The 22,211-nt window shown below is 42.8% G+C and overlaps 1 protein-coding gene across 3 annotated transcripts in view; it reads left to right on the top strand.

The window, feature by feature from the left end:
- The window catches only part of LOC106584340 (leucine-rich repeat-containing protein 7), a 118,528-nt gene that overhangs the window by 89,836 nt on the left and 6,481 nt on the right, over positions 1-22,211 (top strand). For all 3 annotated transcript variants that reach the window (XM_082968032.1, XM_045706219.2, XM_045706224.2), the window contains exons 19-26: positions 1,112-1,198; positions 2,580-2,691; positions 3,459-3,642; positions 4,744-6,529; positions 8,192-8,344; positions 9,566-9,685; positions 20,299-20,571; positions 20,932-21,024. In XM_082968032.1, coding sequence (XP_082824158.1) covers positions 1,112-1,198; positions 2,580-2,691; positions 3,459-3,642; positions 4,744-6,529; positions 8,192-8,344; positions 9,566-9,685; positions 20,299-20,571; positions 20,932-21,024 — 2,808 coding nt within the window. The remainder of the gene's footprint in view (positions 1-1,111; positions 1,199-2,579; positions 2,692-3,458; positions 3,643-4,743; positions 6,530-8,191; positions 8,345-9,565; positions 9,686-20,298; positions 20,572-20,931; positions 21,025-22,211) is intronic.

The following is a 22,211-nucleotide window of genomic DNA, read 5'->3' on the forward strand; positions in this document are numbered from 1 at the left end:
CTGCCTCTACTCTTAAGCCCTTGAATGCCGTTTTTCATAGCACCCTTCGTTTTATTACTCTTCACTGTATTCTTTAATAGAAGGTTGACTGGACCTCTTTGAAGTCACGTAGATCACATCATTACACTCTTGTTGTTTACAAAGCCCTGCTCCACAAACTTTCGACTTACTTAACGTCTCTATTAAGATTTAAAATTACATGTTATCAAACCTGTTCACAGGGTTGGTTAACTCTGGAGACTCCTTTGGTGTCTAGAGAGTTAGGTGAATCAGCCTATAATTTCCTTACACCTTATGCGTGGAATGATCTACAGTACACAATTGGTGCCTCTACTGCATTTCAGACGGTTGTTAGAGGACCTTTTTACTGAAGAATGTGTCTGTTTTTTATGATTGTGTTTTTCTTTTTGCCTATTGTTGTGTATAATAATGTGTATTTTTTTGTGCATATGAATGTGTAGTTTAATGTGTTTATTGTATGTTGATGTGTATTGTGGTGCTTGAAAAGAGACCTTGGTTGCAGCAATGACTCCATGTCAAAATAAAGGTTAAATCATTTTTTTATAAATATATGAGCCCAGGGTTTGGGCCATTTATATCAGGGGTGTAAATGCACTTATGCTGGTTGTTAGTCCTTTTAACATAGCATAGATTTAAGTTAAGATGATATGCCGATTTTTTTGTTCATGTATTTTTTACCTATAAGATGAAAATACATATAGAATCCCTTTTCCAGTGGAAATAGGTTCCAAGGTGTCAGCTAGAAACTGCTTATTTTCATTTAAAGCTGGAAGGTCCTACTATGCTTGGCAAACTCTGCTATATCCCTAGCTCTCTGACAGAGCTGCAATGCCTTTGACAGAGCTGCAATGTCCTGTGTACTTTGTGTCCATTACTGCTTTGGATTGCCTCATGCTGTCTCCCCCCGCAAAGCTCCAGGAAAAGAGACCCTTGGGTGCCGCAGTGACACAACGAGAACTGGGGCACTGGGTGGGGGTGCTGATGCCATAACCCATGCTTCTTTATCTCACACATACTTTTTTTTGTGGAACCATGAACACTTCCTCTACATTTTTTATTTGTTTGTATGTGTGTTTGTTTGTTTGCTTAGATTTCTTTACATCGCGTGGTTCCCAAGCTGCCACAGCCAGAGAATACATCATCGGCCGTTACAGCTTCTTCCTGTTTCTGCCTCATAGTAAGTGGCTGTGAGATCAGACATTAGACAGTCTGCTCAACCACGGCTCGGGTGGCGTGACTTCACACTGCCTCTGTGCACCTTGACAAAGGCTATGAAACATCTGGAGAAACGAAGTCTGACTAGCATGAACCATGAAGATGAAAGAAAGCTAACAGCCACACTATCTATTGCAAAGATATGTTGATCTGTGACGTATATAATGTACAGTACTACAGCTGGACTTGAATTGTTTCATGCAAAGTCTGTGGATCATGACTGGTAAAACTCAGCTTATACACTATACTGTAGTGTAGATTATATAGCTGTTAGTTTTGTGTGCAAATGGACAGTAGACTGGCAGTGCCAAGGCTAACTCCAGCACTTAGTGGAATCACACACTACAGTTTCTACACAGCTGTTTGTTTTGAGTTAATCAAGCATTCATTTGAGATGTGGTCAAAGCATCAATCCTGCCTTGTCCATTACTCCCAGGCACAGAGAAGGTGTTGGTAAATTATGGAAACATAACCTTGGGAGTGATTTAAGGTGGCATATTTACCCAAAGCAGAAAAAGGTCCAGCTGTCAAAATGGACTGAATCACTTTGAATACTTGAAACGGAGGTATATATATCAAATTGAGCTTTGAATGCAACCGTTACACGACAGCATCATTGCGTGTCATTTAACTTCTGAACTGAACATGCTAACCCTCATAGTAGCCCCATCATAGATGTGGATTGTATTCCTTATGAAATTATAGCGTTTAAAACATATACCGCACGACTATTGGAAATTGTTGCAGCCTCTTTTTACACTAGCACCACTTATTTGCATTGTAAAAATGGAAGCTGTCTAGGAAAACAGGAGGGAGGACAGAGACAGGAAATGGAGTGAGATTCAGATATGTCAGTAAGACGCTGCTGTGTAGTGGGTGTTCTTGGGATGTGGTTCCTGGGGATCGCCAGGCAATCTGGGCTGGTGGTGTCTCCTCGCTTAGCAACCTCAGCCTGCCCTGTGGGGGAACAGTGAGCAGAGCAGGGCTGCAGATGTGGGACATCATGTGTGGGAGGCAGGCTCTCCTGTAGAAAACAGCTGGCCCTCTGGGCCCTAAAATAGCAGGAAGTCACAGATAGGACATGCTCCAGTGGACCCCACTGAGAAATAGATAAAATATATCAGTTCCTGTAGACACTATGAGTGTAATATATACAAGCAGTACGATAATGAACAGTTATGTACTATATTTGTGTCCTTTAGTTAGTTCCTGCCTCAGGAACCTCACCAAGATTGTCGAGTTAAGTCGATGAAGGTGTTAAAGAAGCTGTGTGTGTGTGTTTTTATGTTTCTGTCTTTTGTTCAGAAATAACGATGGTGTAATAACACATTTTATTTTCTCAGGATTCTATGGGCGGCTCTCCAAATGACATCCGTATCTCTGATATGAGGCCCACCCTGGTGGAACCACCCATGTACAAACCAAAAGTTGTATTACTGGGGAAAGACAAGAAAGGTAGGCCCCAAACTATTGTCGCTGTAATATGCAGGATATGTGATCACTGTCCTCTGTTCCCCTATCAGAATGCTGTAAATTAGCCTATCAGTGATGTTAGAGCATTTACAGTCAACTTTGACAGTTGAAGAAGAGCTGTTACAGTATGCTGCAATTATAAGAACTACACTATACAGTATATATGTCTTAAAGCCAGTATCTATATTCTGAGGCTATACTTTCAAACTGTATTTTTTATCTCACACTCTGAGTGAGCTGATTGACTAGTTGCTACAGGCCATTTGGGTTGATATCTCGATTGGTGGGAGGCTGACCATTTATCAGTAAAAACGCTCACCCTCCGCTCTAATCCTGTTTTGACATGAAAAATCCTCAAGCATTCTAAGCTCTCCAGTGAAAATCCCTGTGTTTGCTATTGTTCTTTCTAATTGCATGTGTGCTTCCTCCTGTGAGATTACAAAACATAGTCCTGAAATGCACAATTATTATAGAATGTCCATGGGGAGTGTTGTATTCTAATGAGGTACGGTAGGAAGCATATTAATTGCAATCCATTACATAATGGCTCGCTGTTGGATTTGAGGAGAAAAGGCATCCAATTCCCTCCAGTATCTTTTGCCCCCCAGCTTTAACCCACATTTTAAGTGGAAACATGAGCAGTGACCTTTTGAAAATGAGATGTCCCCTTAAGCCCCTATTCAGATTCATTTCACAGGTAGCTATCGCCAGAGACATACCAATGCTTTTCTCTCCCACTCCCCTGTCAGAATCTATAGATGAGTCAGACCCAGACAAGATGCATTGCCTGAACAACAGTGGCTCGTCGGCCACCTACTCAGACTACTCTCCGTCCCAGGGTTCTTCTGGCTCCTCCAACCCCCCGGGGAACGGGGCCACCCTGCAGGCTGCTGGGAAGGATGGAGGAGTGCCTCAACAACACTGGACCAACAGGTGGGTAGTGGCTCACTGACTCTCAACATGCAGTCCTTACACTGAACCAGAGACACAGACACTCGTCTGATAACAAACTTACGGTGACCTAGGATCGGCATCGGTCCGCCCTTAGCAAAATCCGAGGCTCAGTGGCCTCACAGCTACCTGTGGTCTGATAAGTGCTTGCTAGCTGGGTCACTTCCAGTACTGTTCTGTACTGTGTCAATATGTCGTCCAGCAGGCATCGATTCCACCTGTCGGTTTCCTGAGACAGAGGGGTGTTGTGTAGGGCACCTGGGTGAACAGGAGGTGGAACTCCAGCTGTCAAGCGTGGTGCACATCTCTCATTAGCAGACATCTCTCGCTGTCTCTTTCCTCTCTTTTGCTTTCTTTGTCCTGTCTGTCCTGTCCTGTCCTGTCCGTCTGTCCTGTCCTGTCCGTCTGTCCGTCTGTCCGTCTGTCCGTCTGTCCGTCTGTCCGTCTGTCCGTCTGTCCGTCTGTCTGTCTGTCTGTCTGTCTGTCTGTCTGTCTGTCTGTCTGTCTGTCTGTCTGTGTCAGCCCAGCCAAGGTCACAGGGACAGTTCCTCTCCACTCTCTTCTTCATTGAAATGCAGCTGAAACACTACTGTACCATTGGGGCTCTTGAAACTGTTTTAGTCAGTTCGTGCCAGAACTTCCAAGAACAGTGTTCTTTTTTCCAACTGAATCCTGGCTGAAATGATACAGATTGAGCTCTCACTGAAAAATACTTTTTTCATCTGTGGATACAATTATAGTTGACTTGTTTGATATTCCTACTGATACTTTCAGACCTCTATGGGAAACAGTCCAGCTCAAATCTGTGCATATTTTCCTTTTATAATATATTGGTAAAAAAAGCAATTGGATTCCCTTTGAAATGCCAGCAGTATAGCTTCAGGCAAACATTGCTTTAAAATACACAGTACCTTTCTATTTTAATGCAGCCTTTGATTTGACATATCAAAAGTTGGAAATAAATGTAAACCTGTATTTCAAAGCATATTTTCAGGTCCATTTTGAATGTTACCGTCTATTCTAGTAAATAAAACCTTGATGAAATGATATGCTATGATACATGTGCCCACTCTCTTTCTGCAGGCTGGCCCAGCAGTTCCCCAAGCCGATCGAGACCAAGCCCCTACTGAGTCAGAGAGACCCCAGAGAGACCCCTCCCTCCAGCACACTGCAGCAGCGCAGCGAGCGGCGCCCCCTCAGCGACACCTTTGATCAGTGGAACGACTCCTCCCACTATGACAACACAGGCTTCGTGTCTGAAGAGGCTCCTCTGGAGACTCCCAGTGGTAGCAGCAGTGGTAACCCCATGCTGGGCTCCAAGTCCTGCAGCGCCTCCACCTCCCATGGGGGCCGCCGGCCCCTCATGAGGCAGGAGCGCATCGTGGGCATCCCCCTGGAGCTGCAGGATGCCCCTCATCAACACCCCTCCCACCAATTCCATAATGTCCGCAACACGCCCGAAACTGAAGTATCTCAGCCTCCCCCTACCAACCCGTGGCAGAACTGGACGAGGACGCCCAGTCCCTTCGAGGACCGCACAGCTTTCCCCTCCAAACTGAGCTCCCCAGGCAACAGCCCCAATCCTGACCGCAACGACTTTGAGCAGGAGATGCATCATGGAGAGCTGCCGGGCACGTTCCCCTCCAGAGGAACGTGGGGTTACCTAGACTCCAGGAACTCTGGGCAGGGGCGCAGCAGCCAGCAGGCCAACATGTACCAACATGTCCAATCCAAGCCCACTAGACCAAGCTCTGGGGCCATGGTGATGAGCAAGAGCTCTGAGCGCCTCTCTCCCATGATGAAGGAGGTGAAGGCTAAGTTCAAGAAGTCCCAGAGCATCGATGAGATAGACATGGGCTCCTACAATGTGTACAGTATTCCCGTGGACACCTACAGCTCCAGCATAGAGAATCAGGGGAGTGTTGACCGTCCAGACATGCCGGGCCCCATGGAGCAGAGCATGTCCCGGAGCCAGTCTGCCCCCATGCTGGACGATGATGATGCCTACGGAACTAATAGCCAGCAGCAGAAGCCTTCCATCCCCAAGAAGGTCTACCACTTCGACCAGAGTTTCAACCCTCAGGGGGCTATGGATATGAGGAATCAGCAGCAGGAGAGGAGGCCCCCTCCACCCTTCCCCAACACCCCTGAGTACGTCAACCATCCGGGGAAGACCCTGCCCAAGGAGCTGGTGAGCCCGAGGGGCTACCGGGGTTACCCTCCCACGGACCAGATGTTCTCCTACTCTCAGCCCTCTGTCAACGAGGAGAACCAGCCGCCCCAGCAGCAGCAACCCTTCCCCATCCCCAGTCAGCGCTCCCGGCCTGGGTTCCTGAGGCGGGCCGACTCCCTGGTCAGCTCCACAGAGCTGGCCCTGTTCCGCAGGGTTCAGGAGGCCCAGGAGATGCAGCAGAAGTCGGACCACTATGGCCGGCAGCACTTCAAAGGCATGCTGGAGCACCAGAACAGTCTGGCCAGCATGGCCCAGCAGGACCAACAGTACAACAAGAGGAATGGCAGGTACGAGGAAGACTACTCCTCCTACCAGGAGCCTAAGAAGCCCATCATGGGCTACCCCACTAAGAGCCTGACACAGCGGCGGCCTCTGTCGGCCAGAAGTTACAGCACGGAGACGTTCGGGGCGTCCCAGGCCAGGCCTGTGTCTGCCAGACCCACCATGGCTGCCCTGTTGGAGAAGATGCCCCCAGATTATAATCTGAGCACTTGCACTGAGAATATAAAGAGCCCCGATGAGATGAAAATGCGCACCATGCAGCTGCAGCATAAGCCTGACGATATGTCCTCTAAGATGCCAGTAGACTGGAGGCAACAGCTGCTTAGACATATAGAGGCCAAACGATTAGACCGGGTAAGTCTGACAACTTCTTTTTCACCTTGGGAATACACCGTTGCCTCCAGTTTATTACACGATTGCACACCATCTACATGTGGCCTTCTGTTGTCTTGACACACACGCCACCTGACTGCATGACCGTCAGTATAGACATGTGTTCAGTCCACTGCTTAGTTATGTTCTCCAGTTGTGGCACCAGTCTCATTTTGTGTTTCACTATATGTATAAATTACACAAACACTACCTCCGTTCTCCTCTTCTTTCTCTTAACTTTTATTTTCTTTCTACTATTACTGTTAGTATGAAATCATACTTTAACAATATCTGTCTGTACTATTTGGGTCGGTTTTCCTCAAGCAGGGTCCCCCAACTGGTGGCCCGCGGGGGATTTTATTTGCCCCCAAAAGTTTTCTGAGCAAAAAACAAACAAAAAACTAACTTTTTTTTTCTAGTGTTTTATTTTTGGACATGAAAGACTGTAAAAACACCAGCAAATCAGCTCCATGTGATTTTAATGTTGGATATCTGTCCCAAAGTATTCCCACGCATAATAGAGAGATATACACTGAGTATACCAAACATTAGGAACACCTTCCTTATATTGAGTTGCAACACCGCCGCCCAGCAGCGTTGCAGTTCTTGACATAAACTGGTGCGCTTGGCAACTACTACCATACCCAGTTCAAAATCGCTTAAATATTTTGTCTTGCCCATTCACCCTCTGAATGGCACACATACACAATCCATGTCTCATTTGTCTCCAGGCTTAAAAATCCCTCTCTTACATATCTCCTGCCCTTCATCTATACTGATTTAAGTGGATTTAATAAGTGACATCAATAAGGGATTATAGCTTTCACCTGGATTCACCTGGTCAGTCTATGTCATGGAAAGAGCGGTGTTCTTCATGTTTGTACACTCAGTGTATGTGACCGTGTGCTAATGTAATGGTTTCAAATGATTCTATTTTAGCCAAATATGATATCTGTTTGGGCTTCTTGCGGTCAATTTGCAGTCTGCAGATTATTTGTAATTATGTTCTGGCCCTCTGACCATCTACACAATAAAAAAATCTAGCTGATGGTCCCTGCCCTAAAGGGTCTGCCAGAGACCAAAATGTGTACGCGTACGCACAGCAGTGTTCTATAATATTGGAACAATGGCTTTCATACTTTCAAATCCTCATTGAAATGGAGGATGCGTTCGTTGGTTGGGAATTTTGGGCAGGTGCGCATTTGGGCTGTGTGTCCCCTACGGACGGTGGACTCAGAGCCATGTAGCTGTGTCGCAATCGGACGCCGGACTATCTGCATCTGTAGACTCTGAATTATGCTTAACACTGATTAAACCTAGTTCTGAACTAGAAAGCATTCCAGGACTAGGCTTAATCTGGGTCCGGGAAACCGGCCCTTGATAATATAGGCAAGTACTTCAGTGCTATACATCTCTTAAAGAAAAGTACATACTGTTGCTTTTATGAAATACGTAGTCGTACTGTATCCATGAGTGTGTTTTAATGTGTTTGTGCTGGTAGCCTACTGTAGTAACTCTGTTCTGTTGTTCTGTTTGTCAAGCTCACTTTATCTGTTGCAGCTACGCAATGTGTCTTGGTGCAATCCCGTTAACCCAGTGGCTCACCCATTTACTCATGTCACGTGATTGTTTCCCTCCAATCAGAGCGCTGTCCTTAAGCACAACACAGTAAACTTCGGCATGCTGTGCTCTGGAGGCTATGCTGCACCGCATGCCAGCAGAAGCATGACAATAAACTTTTACAATAACATGAATAAGCATGAAAACCAAACAACACAGTGGCTACCTCTACCCAATGTGAGTATGAACCAGAAAACACAGAAACAGTCTCAGTGTCGATGAACCCTTTCACATTCATTTGATACAGGGAGTGTACTGCATATTTACTATTTTGCCAGGATAAAAGCTTAAAAATTACATTCATCATAAGCATCACAATATTACCAAAAGCTGCATTTTCCTTACAATGGAGAATGTTATTACATTGAAATGCTATGCCTGTATATCTTTTTTTATTATAGTCCACTTTGTATTCCAATTATTGTACATTCTAATCTTGAAGGATGAAACTTGAGCCCAAAAATAATACCAGCATTACAAAATGAGTCTAGACCCGAGACTCATGTATCACAGTATCAGCATAAAATGCATACAGTGAAGCCAAGTATTATACAATTTCAACTGTGTTGGTGTGAAAGAAGTTTTAAGAATCCCTTCCATTTCAACTTCAAGCCAAGCGCTGTCTTTTATCTGTTGTCTGAAATATTAAAGCAGTGTGTTGCATGTGTGTCAGCTACGGTGTCTGCTCTATGGGTTACAGCAGTACTCCTCTGTGTTAGTATTACTGTGCAAGGCTATTATTGTACCCTGTGTCGCTCAGTAGCCTCAATGCAATTTGGCCTAGTTTATAGACACTATGCATTTAAGGACACAGACAAGCACATTGTAATGAAACAAAGAGATTTTATCAGAGTTTCTCGCTTGCTTATCTTTCTCGTATAAGTATTTTAGTGCCTGTAAGTCAACTTATACTTTTTTGCCTGCCAACATCTCTCTAAACCTGTCAGTCACAGTCTATTCCTATCAAAGAAGTATTGTAAGTGGATGAAATGACAGGAAGCAAACAACCCAACTGATATATTCATATGTACGGGACTTTAAACTTATAAAGAAGTTAACATTTTACATTACATTTTAGTCATTTAGCAGACGCTCTTATCCAGAGCGACTTACAAATTGGTGCATACACCTATAATATCCAGTGGAACAACCACTTTACAATAGTGCATCTAAATAAAGTTAAGGTCATGGTATTGATCCAAGGACGCTGGATTACTAGCTGCAATACTCCTCCGATAGTATTATTATTATCAATGACTATAACATTATAATCAATACAGCAAGTTGATTCACCTTTATCTCTGCAAAAACTGTAGTCATTTTGGCAGCATATACAGGTTACCCCCATAGCAGTGATGATACTCTAAATTGTGTTCCTTTACCCTGTTCTCTCTCTAGACCCCCTCTCAACAGAGCAATATATTAGACAACGGCCAGGAGGTGGTCTCTCCCACTACTCAGTGGGCCCCCTACTCACTGGGCAGGAGAGACGTGCCCCCAGAAAACATAATGAAAAAGGTTGGTGCTTTACACTGGCAAAAGACTGGGTGGGAGGCCTGAGTGTTCTAATGTCATTGTTAGTTTGCGTCTCAACTATGCTGATAATGTAGTGCTCATTATCACCCAGCTTGCTGAATGAAACATTGGGCTGGTAGCTCATTCATATATTGAACAAAAATATAAACGCAACATGCAACCGTTTCAAAGATTTGACTGAGTTACAGTTTGAGGCTCCCGAGTGGCGCAGCGGTCTAAGACACTGCATTTCAGTTCTAGAGGCATCACTACAGACACCCTGGTTCGAATCCAGGCTGTATCACAACCGGCTGTGATTGGGAATCCCATAGGGCGGCGCACAATTGGCCCAGCATCGTCTGGGTTTGGCCGGTTAAGGCCGTCATTGTTCTTAACTGACTTGTCTAGTTAAATAAAGGTTTTATATATAACCTTTATTTAACATATATATATATATATATATATATGGAAATTAGTCAATTATACACTAATGATCGATGGGTTTCACATGACTGGGCTGGGGTGCAGCCATGGCAGACCCACCCACTGGGGAGCCAGGCCCAACCAATCAGAATGAGTTTTTTCCCACAAAAGGGCTTTATTACAGACATAAATACTCCTCAGCACCCCCACCCCGCCTCAGACGATCAGACAGGTGAAGAAGCTAGATGGTTACACAGTTGTGAGGCCGTTTGGACGTACTGACAAATTCTATAAAACGACATTGGATGTAGCTTATAGAAGAGAACTGAACATTCAAATCTCTGGCAACATCTCTCGTGTACATTCCTGCAGTCAGCATGCCAATTGCATGCTCTCTCAAAACTTGAGACATCTGTGGCATTGTGTTGTGTGACAAAACAGCACATTTTAAAGTGGCCTTTTATTGTCCCCAGCACAAGGTGCACCTGTGTAATGATCATGCTGTTTCATCTGCTTCTTGATATGCCACACCTGTCAGGTGGATGGATTGTCTTGGCGAAGGAGAAATGCTCACTAACATGGATATAAACAAATCTGTGCACAAAATCTTATTAAAATAAGCTTTTTGTGCATATGGAAAATGTCTGGAATTTTTGTTCAGTATATATTTATGACATATCAGTACATTTAATGTCAAATCCCAATCTACCCCTACACATCCGTTGTTTTTTAAACAAGGGTGACATTACAAGTACCTACAGTGCCTTCAGAAAGTATTTACACCCCTTGACTTTTTCCACATTTTGTTGTTACAGCCTGCATTTAAGATTTTGTATCACTGATCTACAGACAATACCCCATTATGTCAAAGTGGAATTGTTTTTTAGAAATGTTTATAAATTAATAAAACAAAAAGCTGAAATGTCTTGAGTCAATAAGTATTCAACCTTTTGTTATGGCAAGCCTAAATAAGTTCAGGAGTAAAAATGTGCTTCACAAGTCACATAGTAGACAACATGGACTCACTCGGTGTGTAATAATAGTGTTTAATGAGTACCCCATTTCTGTACCCCACACATAGAATTGTCTGTATGGTCCAGTGCTTGACTTGGGCATAAGCTCACCGGAGCTGAATACCTGCCCCTCAAATGTTCTACTGCTTGATCTCCAATTCCTCTTATAAAATATTAGCTCAAAGGTATTGTGGTGCTCCTTCACCTACATATAAACTGTACCGGCAACCAACATGAGTAACGTCACCTTTTCAGTCCAAGTCAATCACTGGTAAGGTCTCCTCGGTCGAGCAGTGAATTTCAAGCACAGATTCAACCACAAAGACCAGGGAGGTTTTCCAATGTTTCGCAAAGAAGGACACCATTTGTAGTAGGGCAAAAATAAAACCAGCCGACATTGAACATCCCTTTGAGCATGGTGAAGTTATAATTACACTTTGGATGGTGAATCAATACACCCAGTCACTACAAAGATACAGTCACCCTTCCTAACTCAGTTGCCGGAGAGGAAGGAAAGCTCAGGGATGAGGCCGGTGGTGATTAAAACAGTTACAATGTTTAATGGTTGTGATAGGAGATAGCTGAGGATGGATCAACAACATTGTAGTTACTCCACAATATTAACGTAAATGAGAGTGAATAGCCTGTACAGAATAAACAATATTCCAAAACATGCATCCTGTTTGCAGTAAGGCACTAAAGTAATAATGCAAAAAAAAGGAACTTTTAGTCCTGAATACAAAGCGTTATGTTTGGGGAAAATCCAACACAACACATCACTGAGTACCACTCTTCATATTTTCAAGCATGGTGGTTGCTGCATTGTGTTTTAGGTATGCTTGTCATCGGCAAGGACTAGGGAGTTTTTTAGGATAAAAATAAATGGAATAGAGCTAAGCGCAGACTAAATCCGAGAGGAAAACTTGGTTCAGTGTGTTTTCCAACAGACACTGGGAGACAAATTCACTTTTCAGGAGGACAATAACCTAAAACACAAGGCCAAATATACACAGGAGTTGTTTACCAAGACATCATTGAATGTTCCTGAGTTGCCTAGTTACAGTTTTGAATTACATCGGCTTGAAAATCTATGGCAACACTTGAAAATGGCTGTCTAGCAATGATCAACAACAAACTTGACAGAGCAGGAAAGAATAAAGCATTTATTAATGGGCAAATATTGTACAATCCAGCTCTTAGAGACTTACCAAAGGTGATTCTAGCATGTTTTTTAAAAATGTATTTCACCTTTATTTAACCAGGTAGGCCAGTTGACAACAAGTTCTCATTTACAACTGCGACCTGGCCAAGATAAAGCAAAGCAGTGCGACAAAAACAACAACACAGAGTTACACATAAACAAACGTACAGTCAATAACACAATTGAAAAATCTATGTACAGTGTGTGCAAATGTAGAAGATTAGGGAGGTAAGGCAATAAATAGGCCATAGAGGCAAAATAATTACAAATTAGCATTAACACTGGAGTGATAGATGTGTAGATGATGATGTGCAAGTAGAGATACTGGGGTGCAAAAGAGCAAAAAGATAAATAACAATATGGGGATGAGGTAGTTTGGTGTGCTATTTACAGATTGGCTGTGTACAGGTACAGTGATCGGTAAACTGCTGTGACAGCTGATGCTTAAAGTTAGAGAGGGAGATATAAGTCTCCAGCTTCAGTGATTTTTGCAATTCATTCCAGTCATTGGCAGCAGAGAACTGGAAGGAAAGGCACCCAAAGTAAGTGTTGGCTTTGGGGATGACCAGTGAAATATACCTGCTGGAGCACGTGCTACGGGTGGGTGTTGCTATGGTGACCAGTGATCTGAGATAAGGCAGGGCTTTACCTAGCAAAGACTTATAGATGACCTGGAACCAGTGGGTTTGGCGACGAATATGAAGCGAGGGCCAGTCAACGAGAGCATACAGGTCACAGTGGTGGGTAGTATATGGGGCTTTGGTGCTAAAACGGATGGCACTGTGATAGACTACATCCAGTTTGCTGAGTAGAGTGTTGGAGGCTATTTTAATGACATTGCTGAAGTCAAGGATCGGTAGGATAGTCAGTTTTACGATGGTATGTTTGGCTGCATGAGTGAAGGAGGCTTTGTTGCGAAATAGGAAGCCGATTCTAGATGTAATTTTGGATTGGAGATACTTAATGTGAGTCTGGAAGGAGAGTTTACAGTCTAACCAGACACCTAGGCATTTGTAGTTGTCCACATATTCTAAGTCAGAACCGTCCAGAGTAGTGATGCTAGTCGGGCGGGCAGGTGCGGGCAGCGATCGGCTGAAGAGCATGCATTTAGTTTTACTTGCATTTAAAAGCAATTGGAGGCCACGGAAGGAGAGTTGTATGGCATTGAAGCTTGTCTGGAGGTTTGAACCTCTTACATCTAGACGTTCCGCTAGCGGAACACCTGCTCCAATATCCAATGATGGGCGTGGCGCGAAATACAAACTCCTCTAAAATCCGAAAACTTCAATTTTTCAAACATATGACTATTTTACAGCATTTTAAAGACAAGACTCTCGTTAATCTAACCACACTGTCCGATTTCAAAAAGGCTTTACAGCGAAAGCAAAACTTTAGATTATGTCAGCAGAGTACCCAGCCAGAAATAATCAGACACCCATTTTTCAAGCTAGCATATAATGTCACAAAAAACAAAACCACAGCTAAATGCAGCACTAACCATTGATGATCTTCATCAGATGACAACCCTAGGACATTATGTTATACAATGCATGCATGTTTTGTTCAATCAAGTTCATATTTATATCAAAAACCAGCTTTTTTACATTAGCATGTGACGTTCAGAACTAGCATACCCCCCGCAAACATCCGGTGAATTTACTAAATTACTCACGATAAACGTTCACAAAAAACATAACAATTATTTTAAGAATTATAGATACAGAACTCCTCTATGCACTCGATATGTCCGATTTTAAAATAGCTTTTCGGTGAAAGCACATTTTGCAATATTCTCAGTAGATAGCCCAGCCATCACGGCTAGCCATTTAGACACTGACCAAGTTTAGCCCTGACCAAACTCCGATTTACTATTACAAAAGTTTGATTACCTTTGTTGTCTTCGTCAGAATGCACTCCCAGGACTGCTACTTCAATAACAAATGTTGGTTTGGTCCAAAATAATCCATCGTTATATCCAAATAGCGGCGTTTTGTTTGTGCGTTCAAGACACTATCCGAAGTGTAAATAAGGGTCACGAGCATGGCGCAATTCGTGACAAAAGATTTCTAAATATTCCATTACCGTACTTCGAAGCATGTCAACCGCTGTTTAAAATCAATTTTTATGCCATTTTTCTCGTAAAAAAGCGTTAATATTCCGACCGGGAATCTGCGTCTAGGTAAACAGACGAAAGAAAACAAGGCATTCTGTCGACGCGGGCACGAGCCAACTACCCAAACGCGCTACTTTGTTTCAACCAGAGCCTGCAAAGCCACGATTCAGCTTTTTGCCGCCTTCTGAGAGCCCATGGGAGCCGTAGGAAGTGTCACGTAACAGCAGAGATCCTCTGGAAAGGATAGAGATAATCAAGAAGGGCAAGAAATTGTCAGACAGGCCACTTCCTGCATGGAATCTTGTCAGGTTTTGGCCTGCCAAATGAGTTCTGTTATACTCACAGACACCATTCAAACAGTTTTAGAAACTTTGGAGTGTTTTCCATCCAAAGCTAATAATTATATGCATATTCTAGTTTCTGGGCAGGAGTAATAATCAGATTAAATCGGGTACGTTTTTTATCCGGCTGTGAAAATACTGCCCCCTATCCATAACAGGTTAACACAGTGTCCAAAGAAGGGCCAGATGTATACAGAATGGTGTCATCTGCGTAGAGGTGGATCAGAGAATCACCAGCAGCAAGAGCGACATCATATGTACAGCCCTAGAATTGTTTAGGACCTTGAGCGTGGCAGAGGTGCACCCATGACCAGCTCGGAAACCAGATTTCATAGTGGAGAAGGTACGGTGGGATTCGAAATGGTCGGTGATCTGTTAACTTGGCTTTCGAAGATTTTAGAATGGCAGGGCAGGATGGATATAGGTCTATAACAGATTGGGTGTAAAGTGTCTCCCCCTTTGAAGAGGGGGATGACCGCGGCAGCTTTACAATCTTTTTTGATCTCAGACGATACGAAAGAGAGGTTGAACAGGCTAGTAATAGGGGTAGCCATAGTTTTAACAATTTTAGCAGATAATTTTAGAAAGAGAGGGTCCAGATTGTCTAGCCCAGCTGAGGCAAGTTGGGCAAGTTGCTGCAGGGGTGCAGAGCTGTTGGCTGGGGTAGGGGTAGCCAGGTGGAAAGCATGGCCAGCCGTAGAAAAATGCTTATTGAAATTTTGATTATCGTAGATTTATTGATGGTGGCATAGTTTTAGTGTTTAGGGACTTTAGTGTCCCAAAACCTTTTGGAATTAGTGCTACAGGAGGAAAATTTCTGTTTGAAAAAGCTAGCCTTAGCTTTCCTAACTGACTGTGTATATTGGTTCCTGGCTTTCCTGATAAGTTTCATATTGCGGGGGCTATTCGATGCTAATGCAGAACGCCGCAGGATGTTTTTGTGCTGATCAAGGGCAGTCAAGTCTGGGGTGAAGCAAGGGCTATATCGGTTCTTAGTTCTACATTTTTTGAATGGGGCATGCTTATTTAAGATTGTGAGGAAAGCACTTTTAAAGAGCAACCAGGCATCCTCTACTGATTGGAGGAGGTCAATATCCTTCCAGGATACCGGGGCCAGGTCGATTAGAAAGGCCTGCTCGTGTTTTAGGGAGCGTTTGACAGTGATGAGGGGTGGTCGTTTGACCATGGACCCATTACGGATGCAGGCAATGAGGCAGTGATCGCTGAGATCCTTGTTGAAGACAGCAGAGGTGTATTTCGAGGGCAAGTTGGTCAGGATGATATCTAATAGGGTGCCCATGGTTACGGATTTAGGGTTGTACCTGGTAGGTTCCTTGATCATTTGAATGAGATTGAGGGCATCTAGCTTAGATTGTAGGAAGGCCGGGGTGTTAAGCATGTCCCAGTTTAGGTCACCTAGCAGTACAAACTCTGAAGATAGATGAAGGGCAATCAATTCACATATGCTGTCCAGGGCACAGCTGGGGGCTGAGGGGGCTATAACAAGCGGCAACGGTGAGAGACTTGTTTCTGGAAAGGTGGATTTTTAAAAGTAGAAGCTCGAATTGTTTGGGCACAGACCTGGATAGTATGACAGAACTCTGCAGGCTATCTCTGCAGTAGATTGCAACTCCGACACATTTGGCAGTTCTGTCTTGTTTGAAAATGTTGTAGTTGGGGATGCAAATTTCAGGATTTTTGGTGGCCTTCCTAAGCCAGGATTCAGACATGGCTAGGACATCAGGGTTGGTGGAGTGTGCTAAAGCAGTGAATAAAACAAACTTAGGGAGGAGGCTTCTGATGTTAACATGCATGAAACCAAGGCTTTTACGGTTACAGAAGTCAACAAATGAGAGCGCCTGGGGAATGGGAGTGATGCTGGGGGCTGCAGGGCCTGGATTAACCTCTACATCACCAGAGGAACATCACTGTGGAGTAGGATAAGGGTACGGCTAAAGGCTATAAGAACTGGTCGTCTAGTGCGTTCGGAACAGACAGTGAAAGGAGCAGATTTCTGGGCATTGAAGAATAGATTCAAGGCATAATGTATACAGACAAGGGTATGGTAGGATGTGAATACAGTGGAGGTAAACCTAGGCATTGAGTGACGATGAGAGAGGTTTTCTCTCTAGAGACACCAGTTAAGCCTGGTGAGGTCACCGCATGTGTGGAGGATTGGACAAAAGGGCTATCTAAGGCATATTGGGCAGGGCTGGGGGCTCTGCAGTGAAATAAGACAATATTTATTGACTCAGGGGGTTGAATACTTATGGAATCAAGATTGTTTTATTTTCCATTAATTGACAACAATTTTGTGTAGAACCTTGACAAAAAATGTCAATTAAATCCTTTTTAATCCCACTTTGTTACACAACAAAATGTGGAAAAAGTCAGTGTGTGAATACATTCTGAAGGCACTTGTAAAACCATATGCGTCGTGATTCCCGGTCTTGTCCCTTTTGTACTTCTTAAGGTTCCTCCACCTTTTTTTCTTTATTTTTAAATGGGCTCATTTATTTACTTTTATACAACGGGTGGGTCTAATCCTGAATGCTGATTGGTTAAAACCGCATTCCAGCCAGTGTCCATTCCACAAGTCACCACCGGCTAAATCTATGATGTTAAAATGCCTATTTCCTCTGTTCCATCGGACTGCATAATCCACTGTCTCATCAGCCCAGCCAGGCAATGTATAAACTTGATCTCCACTATAAAAAAACATCTAGACATTATCTCACATTTCTTTTACACTAAAATTTAGATTTCAACAGTGGAGATTTGTATAAACCTTGTTGTCTGTCTTTCTGACATTTGCAACATTGTTTCAGTATTGAAATTCGATCTCCAGCTGTCCCATATAAATTAACGTGTCGGGAGTTGGGATGAGACAGACAGGTAGGCAGCATTTCTCAGCCAGTCGAAATCATATGAATCAGCTGGCATCATTTTTATTGATATATATATATATATATATATATATATATATATATATATATATATATATATATATATATATATATATATATATATATATACAAAGACATTTCTTTTTTTAAAGGTATAAAGAAACAAAGTGCAGCTAGTTTGCAGTTTTTCCAGCTTCAGTTTGAAGTGATTGTGTTAGCTGTGTTGTTGGCTAGCTCCTCTGAAACAACAGTGTCCTGATGAGTGAGCACTTTTTGTATGCCAGGCGAAATCAAGAGTCATTAGCTCATTGTTATGGATATATCCAAATAAATGTCACTAGAAAACTGCTTAAACAAATGCAATTGCAGCTACTTTGCTGTTATTCTGGCTGCACTTTTTGACGTGACTGTAAGTTAGTCATAGTTGACAAGCAAGGGATAAGAAAGTTGCCAGGTAGCATTCCAGTGGAACATTGCGTCCATAGATACAGAACAAAAAGACTGAAAGACTGGGTCACGCCTCTAGCAACCGAACCAATAGAACGAACGACCAGCCGGCTTAGGTAGCAACCCTAGATTTGTGTCGGGACTATATCTTGTGGAATGATGAAATAGTATGAATAAATTCATCAAAAGAAAGTTTTTAATGAAAATATGTCAATGATTATTTGAATATGTTGGTCATGCAAATTCTCTAAAAAGACTTTGGAGGCGGCTTATGGTAGAGAAATTAACATTCAAATCTCTGGCAACAGCTCTGGTGAATATTCCTGCAGTCAGCATGCCAATTGCACGCTCCCTCAACTTGAACATACAGTATGTAGAAAGAACAAGGCCGGAGTTTGGAGGATATATTAACACCGGCTTCTCGGTCATTATCACTTAAGTGATTGCTACAGTATGTCAATGTTTATAAATGTCAGGAGTCATTTCTAAGCTCCATGAGTCATTCCAGCAGCGCTCCATTCTTGTTTGGTCTCCATGGCAACCTCTGTTTGTCAGTGTCTTAGTCACATCACTGTGGTCACATTCTAACCATCAGTGCAATAATAATGAAAAAGTTAGACCAGGGACTTCAATCTGCTTGAAAATCTATGGCCTTCATGTAGATATCTACCTCAAATACCTCGTACCTCTTCGCATTGGTCTGGTACAGTGTGTCCATTCTTGTATATTTTATTTTATTCCTCTTGTGGAATTTCTAAAGCGCCATAATTCATTCCAGCAGTGCTCCATTCTTGCTTGGTCTCCATGGCAACCTCTGTTTGTCAGTGTCTTAGTCATTTCATTGTGGTCACATTCTAACCATCAGTGCAAGAATAATGATAAGGGTAGACCGGGGACTTCCTATGAATTATTAATGCACAGAGAAAACTGTGGTTTGTGTGTCCTGTTTTATTACGTACACTGAACAAAAATATAAATGCAACATGTAAAGTGTTTGTCACATGTTTCATCAGCTGAAATAAAAGATCCCAGAAGTGTTGCATATACACAAAAAGCTTATTTCTCTCAAATGTTGTGCACAAATTTTTTACATCCCTGTTGGTGAGCATTTCTCCTTTAACAAGATAATCCATCCACCTGACAGGTGTGGCATATCAAGAAGCTGATTAAAGAGCATGACCATTACACAGGTGCCCCTTGTGCTGGGGACAATAAAAGGCCCTCTAAAACAACACACTGCCACAGATGTTCAAGTTTTGAGTTAGTGTGCAATTGGCATGCTGACTGCAGGAATGTTCACCAGATCTGTTGCCAGAGAATTCAATGTTCATTTCCCTACCATAAGCCGCCTCCAACTTCCTTTTAGAGAATTTGGCTGTACGTCCAACCGGCCTCACAACAGCAGACCATGTGTATGACGTTGTGTGGGCGAGTGGTTTGCTAATGTCAACGTTGTGAACAGAGTGATCCATGGTGGCGGTGGGGTTATGGTATGGGCAGGCGTAAGCTATGGACAACGAACAGAATTGCATTTTATTGACGGCAATTGACTGATTTCCTCATATGAACTGTAACTCAGTAAAATCTTTGAAATTGTTGCATGTTGCGTTTATATTTTTTGTTCAGTATACATCATGTAGACGACACTGAAGTGGCCTAGTTACAGTTTTTAAATCGGTTTGAAATCATGTACATATCTACCTCAAATACCTTGTAACTCTGCATAATGATCTGGTACTCCCTGTATATAGCTCCACATTGATCTGGTACAGGTACTCCCTGTATATAGCTCCACATTGATCTGGTACAGCTACTCCCTGTATATAGCTCCACATTGATCTGGTACTGGTACTCCCTGTATATAGCTCCACATTGATCTGGTACTGGTACTCCCTGTATATAGCTCCATTCTTGTGTATTTTATTCCTCTTGTGTTACTATTTTATTTGTATTATTACTTTTAAATTGCATTATTGGGAAGGGCCCATAAGCAAGCATTTCATGGTAAAGTCTACACCAATTGTATTCAGGGCATGTGACAAATAAAATTTGATTTGACGACAGGATTTGACGGAAAGTTTCTATATGGTAATTCAGGTTTGAAGAAGCATGCTGCACTTCATCTGTATGTTATCTGCCATTTTGTAAGACGTGACGTTTGCATCTTTGCAGCTTCCTGACTCTTTGCCTAACGGGTTGAATTACCCACAGGCAGGCGGCCACCACCCCCACCCCCACCAATCACAGACCATGATCGTGACGTCCACGTCGGCCACACCCCCACACCGCTCAGTGCGGGACCAGCAGTATGAGGGTGCCATAAACAAGATCTCCATCCAGCAGTACCAGTCTCCTCTGCCCATGGCCACCACCACACGGCCCCAGAGTGCACGCTGCCTCATCCAGACCAAAGGCCAGAAGAGCATGGACGACTTCCAGGAGCAGGTTGGCCATTACTCTTTCTCTCTCTGTCTCTTTGATTGTCTTGGTGTCTCTCTCTCTCTCTCTCTCTCTCTCTCTCTCTCTCTCTCTGTCTCTTTGATTGTCTCAGTGTTTCTCTCGCTTTCTTTCTCTGTGTTTGTCTGTCTGTGTTTCTCTCGCGCACCCCCTCCATTTCAATCATCTTTTCACTCTCTTTCTCCCGCTCTCTCCCTTTCTCTCAATCTGTCACCAACAGATCTCTGAGAGGCCTATATTATGGCTAGTGGTATATAGAGAGGAGAGATGTTGCACCATGTAATTGCACAGTTATACAATACCTAATGTCTATTTTTGGCATGATGTTGTTTTTGTGTCGTTTGGCAGTTCTGTGTGCGGATAGAGAAGAATCCAGGTTTAGGGTTCAGCATCTCAGGGGGAATCAGTGGCCAAGGGAACCCCTTCAAGCCTTCTGACATGGTAAGATTAAAGCAACTAAATGTTCTCTGTGTGCATCTGATACTATGCAGTCTGTGCCATAGGAACATGTTCCATTTTTCTCTTATTCCTTAAGGTGTTTCAATAACCACTGCACATCACTGTATGTTTCACTTCAGAGTTTCCATGGTAACAGGTGCTGCTGCATTGCTGTATGGGTTGCTGCAGTTGACTTGGTTAACTCTGAACCGTTTTATTATACGCCAAGAATCAAGAAAAGCCAACACTTTTGCGGCAATGATTTGTAATGTAGTCAGTCATAAGGTTGGCGAATGTGAAATAGTTCAATAATGTCTTGTTGCCATGTAACAGCAAAGAAAAGAGCCAGTGAGAATTTATTTTATAGATTTCCATTTAGAATTGTTCTAAATCAGTTATGTTGTTGCCACTGGCAATATTTTCTCTTATTATTTGTTTTAAAATATCAAAGCCTAGTTTCTTCTCATTGACATTAGATTTGTATGGGGAAGGTCTTGTAAGCCATAGGAATAGAATTCAGATTCAAAGTTGTAATAATTGTTATAGCCGTTGAATGTGTTGTATATTTTGTATGCATATCATCTACCATCTTAACACCCCACTGAAAGGTGGTGCATGCTGATTGCTGAGGATATCTTCTGAGGGCCTGCTTTCCTGTGATGCCTCAAGGAGTACCTGCTGTAATAATACCTGAGTCATTAGATGATAGTAACGTAATTCGGGTTCAAGTGAGGTTTAACTGTTTAACTGTGTTGATTGAGGCTCATCATATAGTATTATATAGTTTAAACGCATGCAAAGATTGGTATACTTATAATCTCTGCCTTGACTAGCCATTTTTTGGAAACATGCAATGGCAAAAACATCCCCCAGTGTCCATATTTTTGGAAATATATATATTTTTAAAGTAACTCTTTTTGTACTGTTAAAATGTTTTCATTAAAGGTAGATGTAAATGCATGTAAGTACACCTAGTTCTTGAATTTAACCAACAGCACACATAGACTTCCATTTTTTTTTTTATCTTGTGAAAAATCCTTACGATAGTTGTCTGCTTTTTACAGATAAACATATCAAGTTAATGTTGGCAACAACATGTCAATCAAAATCACGCACAGATCTTGAGTTAGAGGAAAATACAAACAAAAGCAACAAACAACCAGTTTGAAAGGCACAGATTCTAAACCATC

This window comes from Salmo salar, chromosome 23, assembly GCF_965601325.2.
Source record: "Salmo salar chromosome 23, fSalSal1, whole genome shotgun sequence".
NCBI lineage: Eukaryota > Metazoa > Chordata > Actinopteri > Salmoniformes > Salmonidae > Salmo > Salmo salar.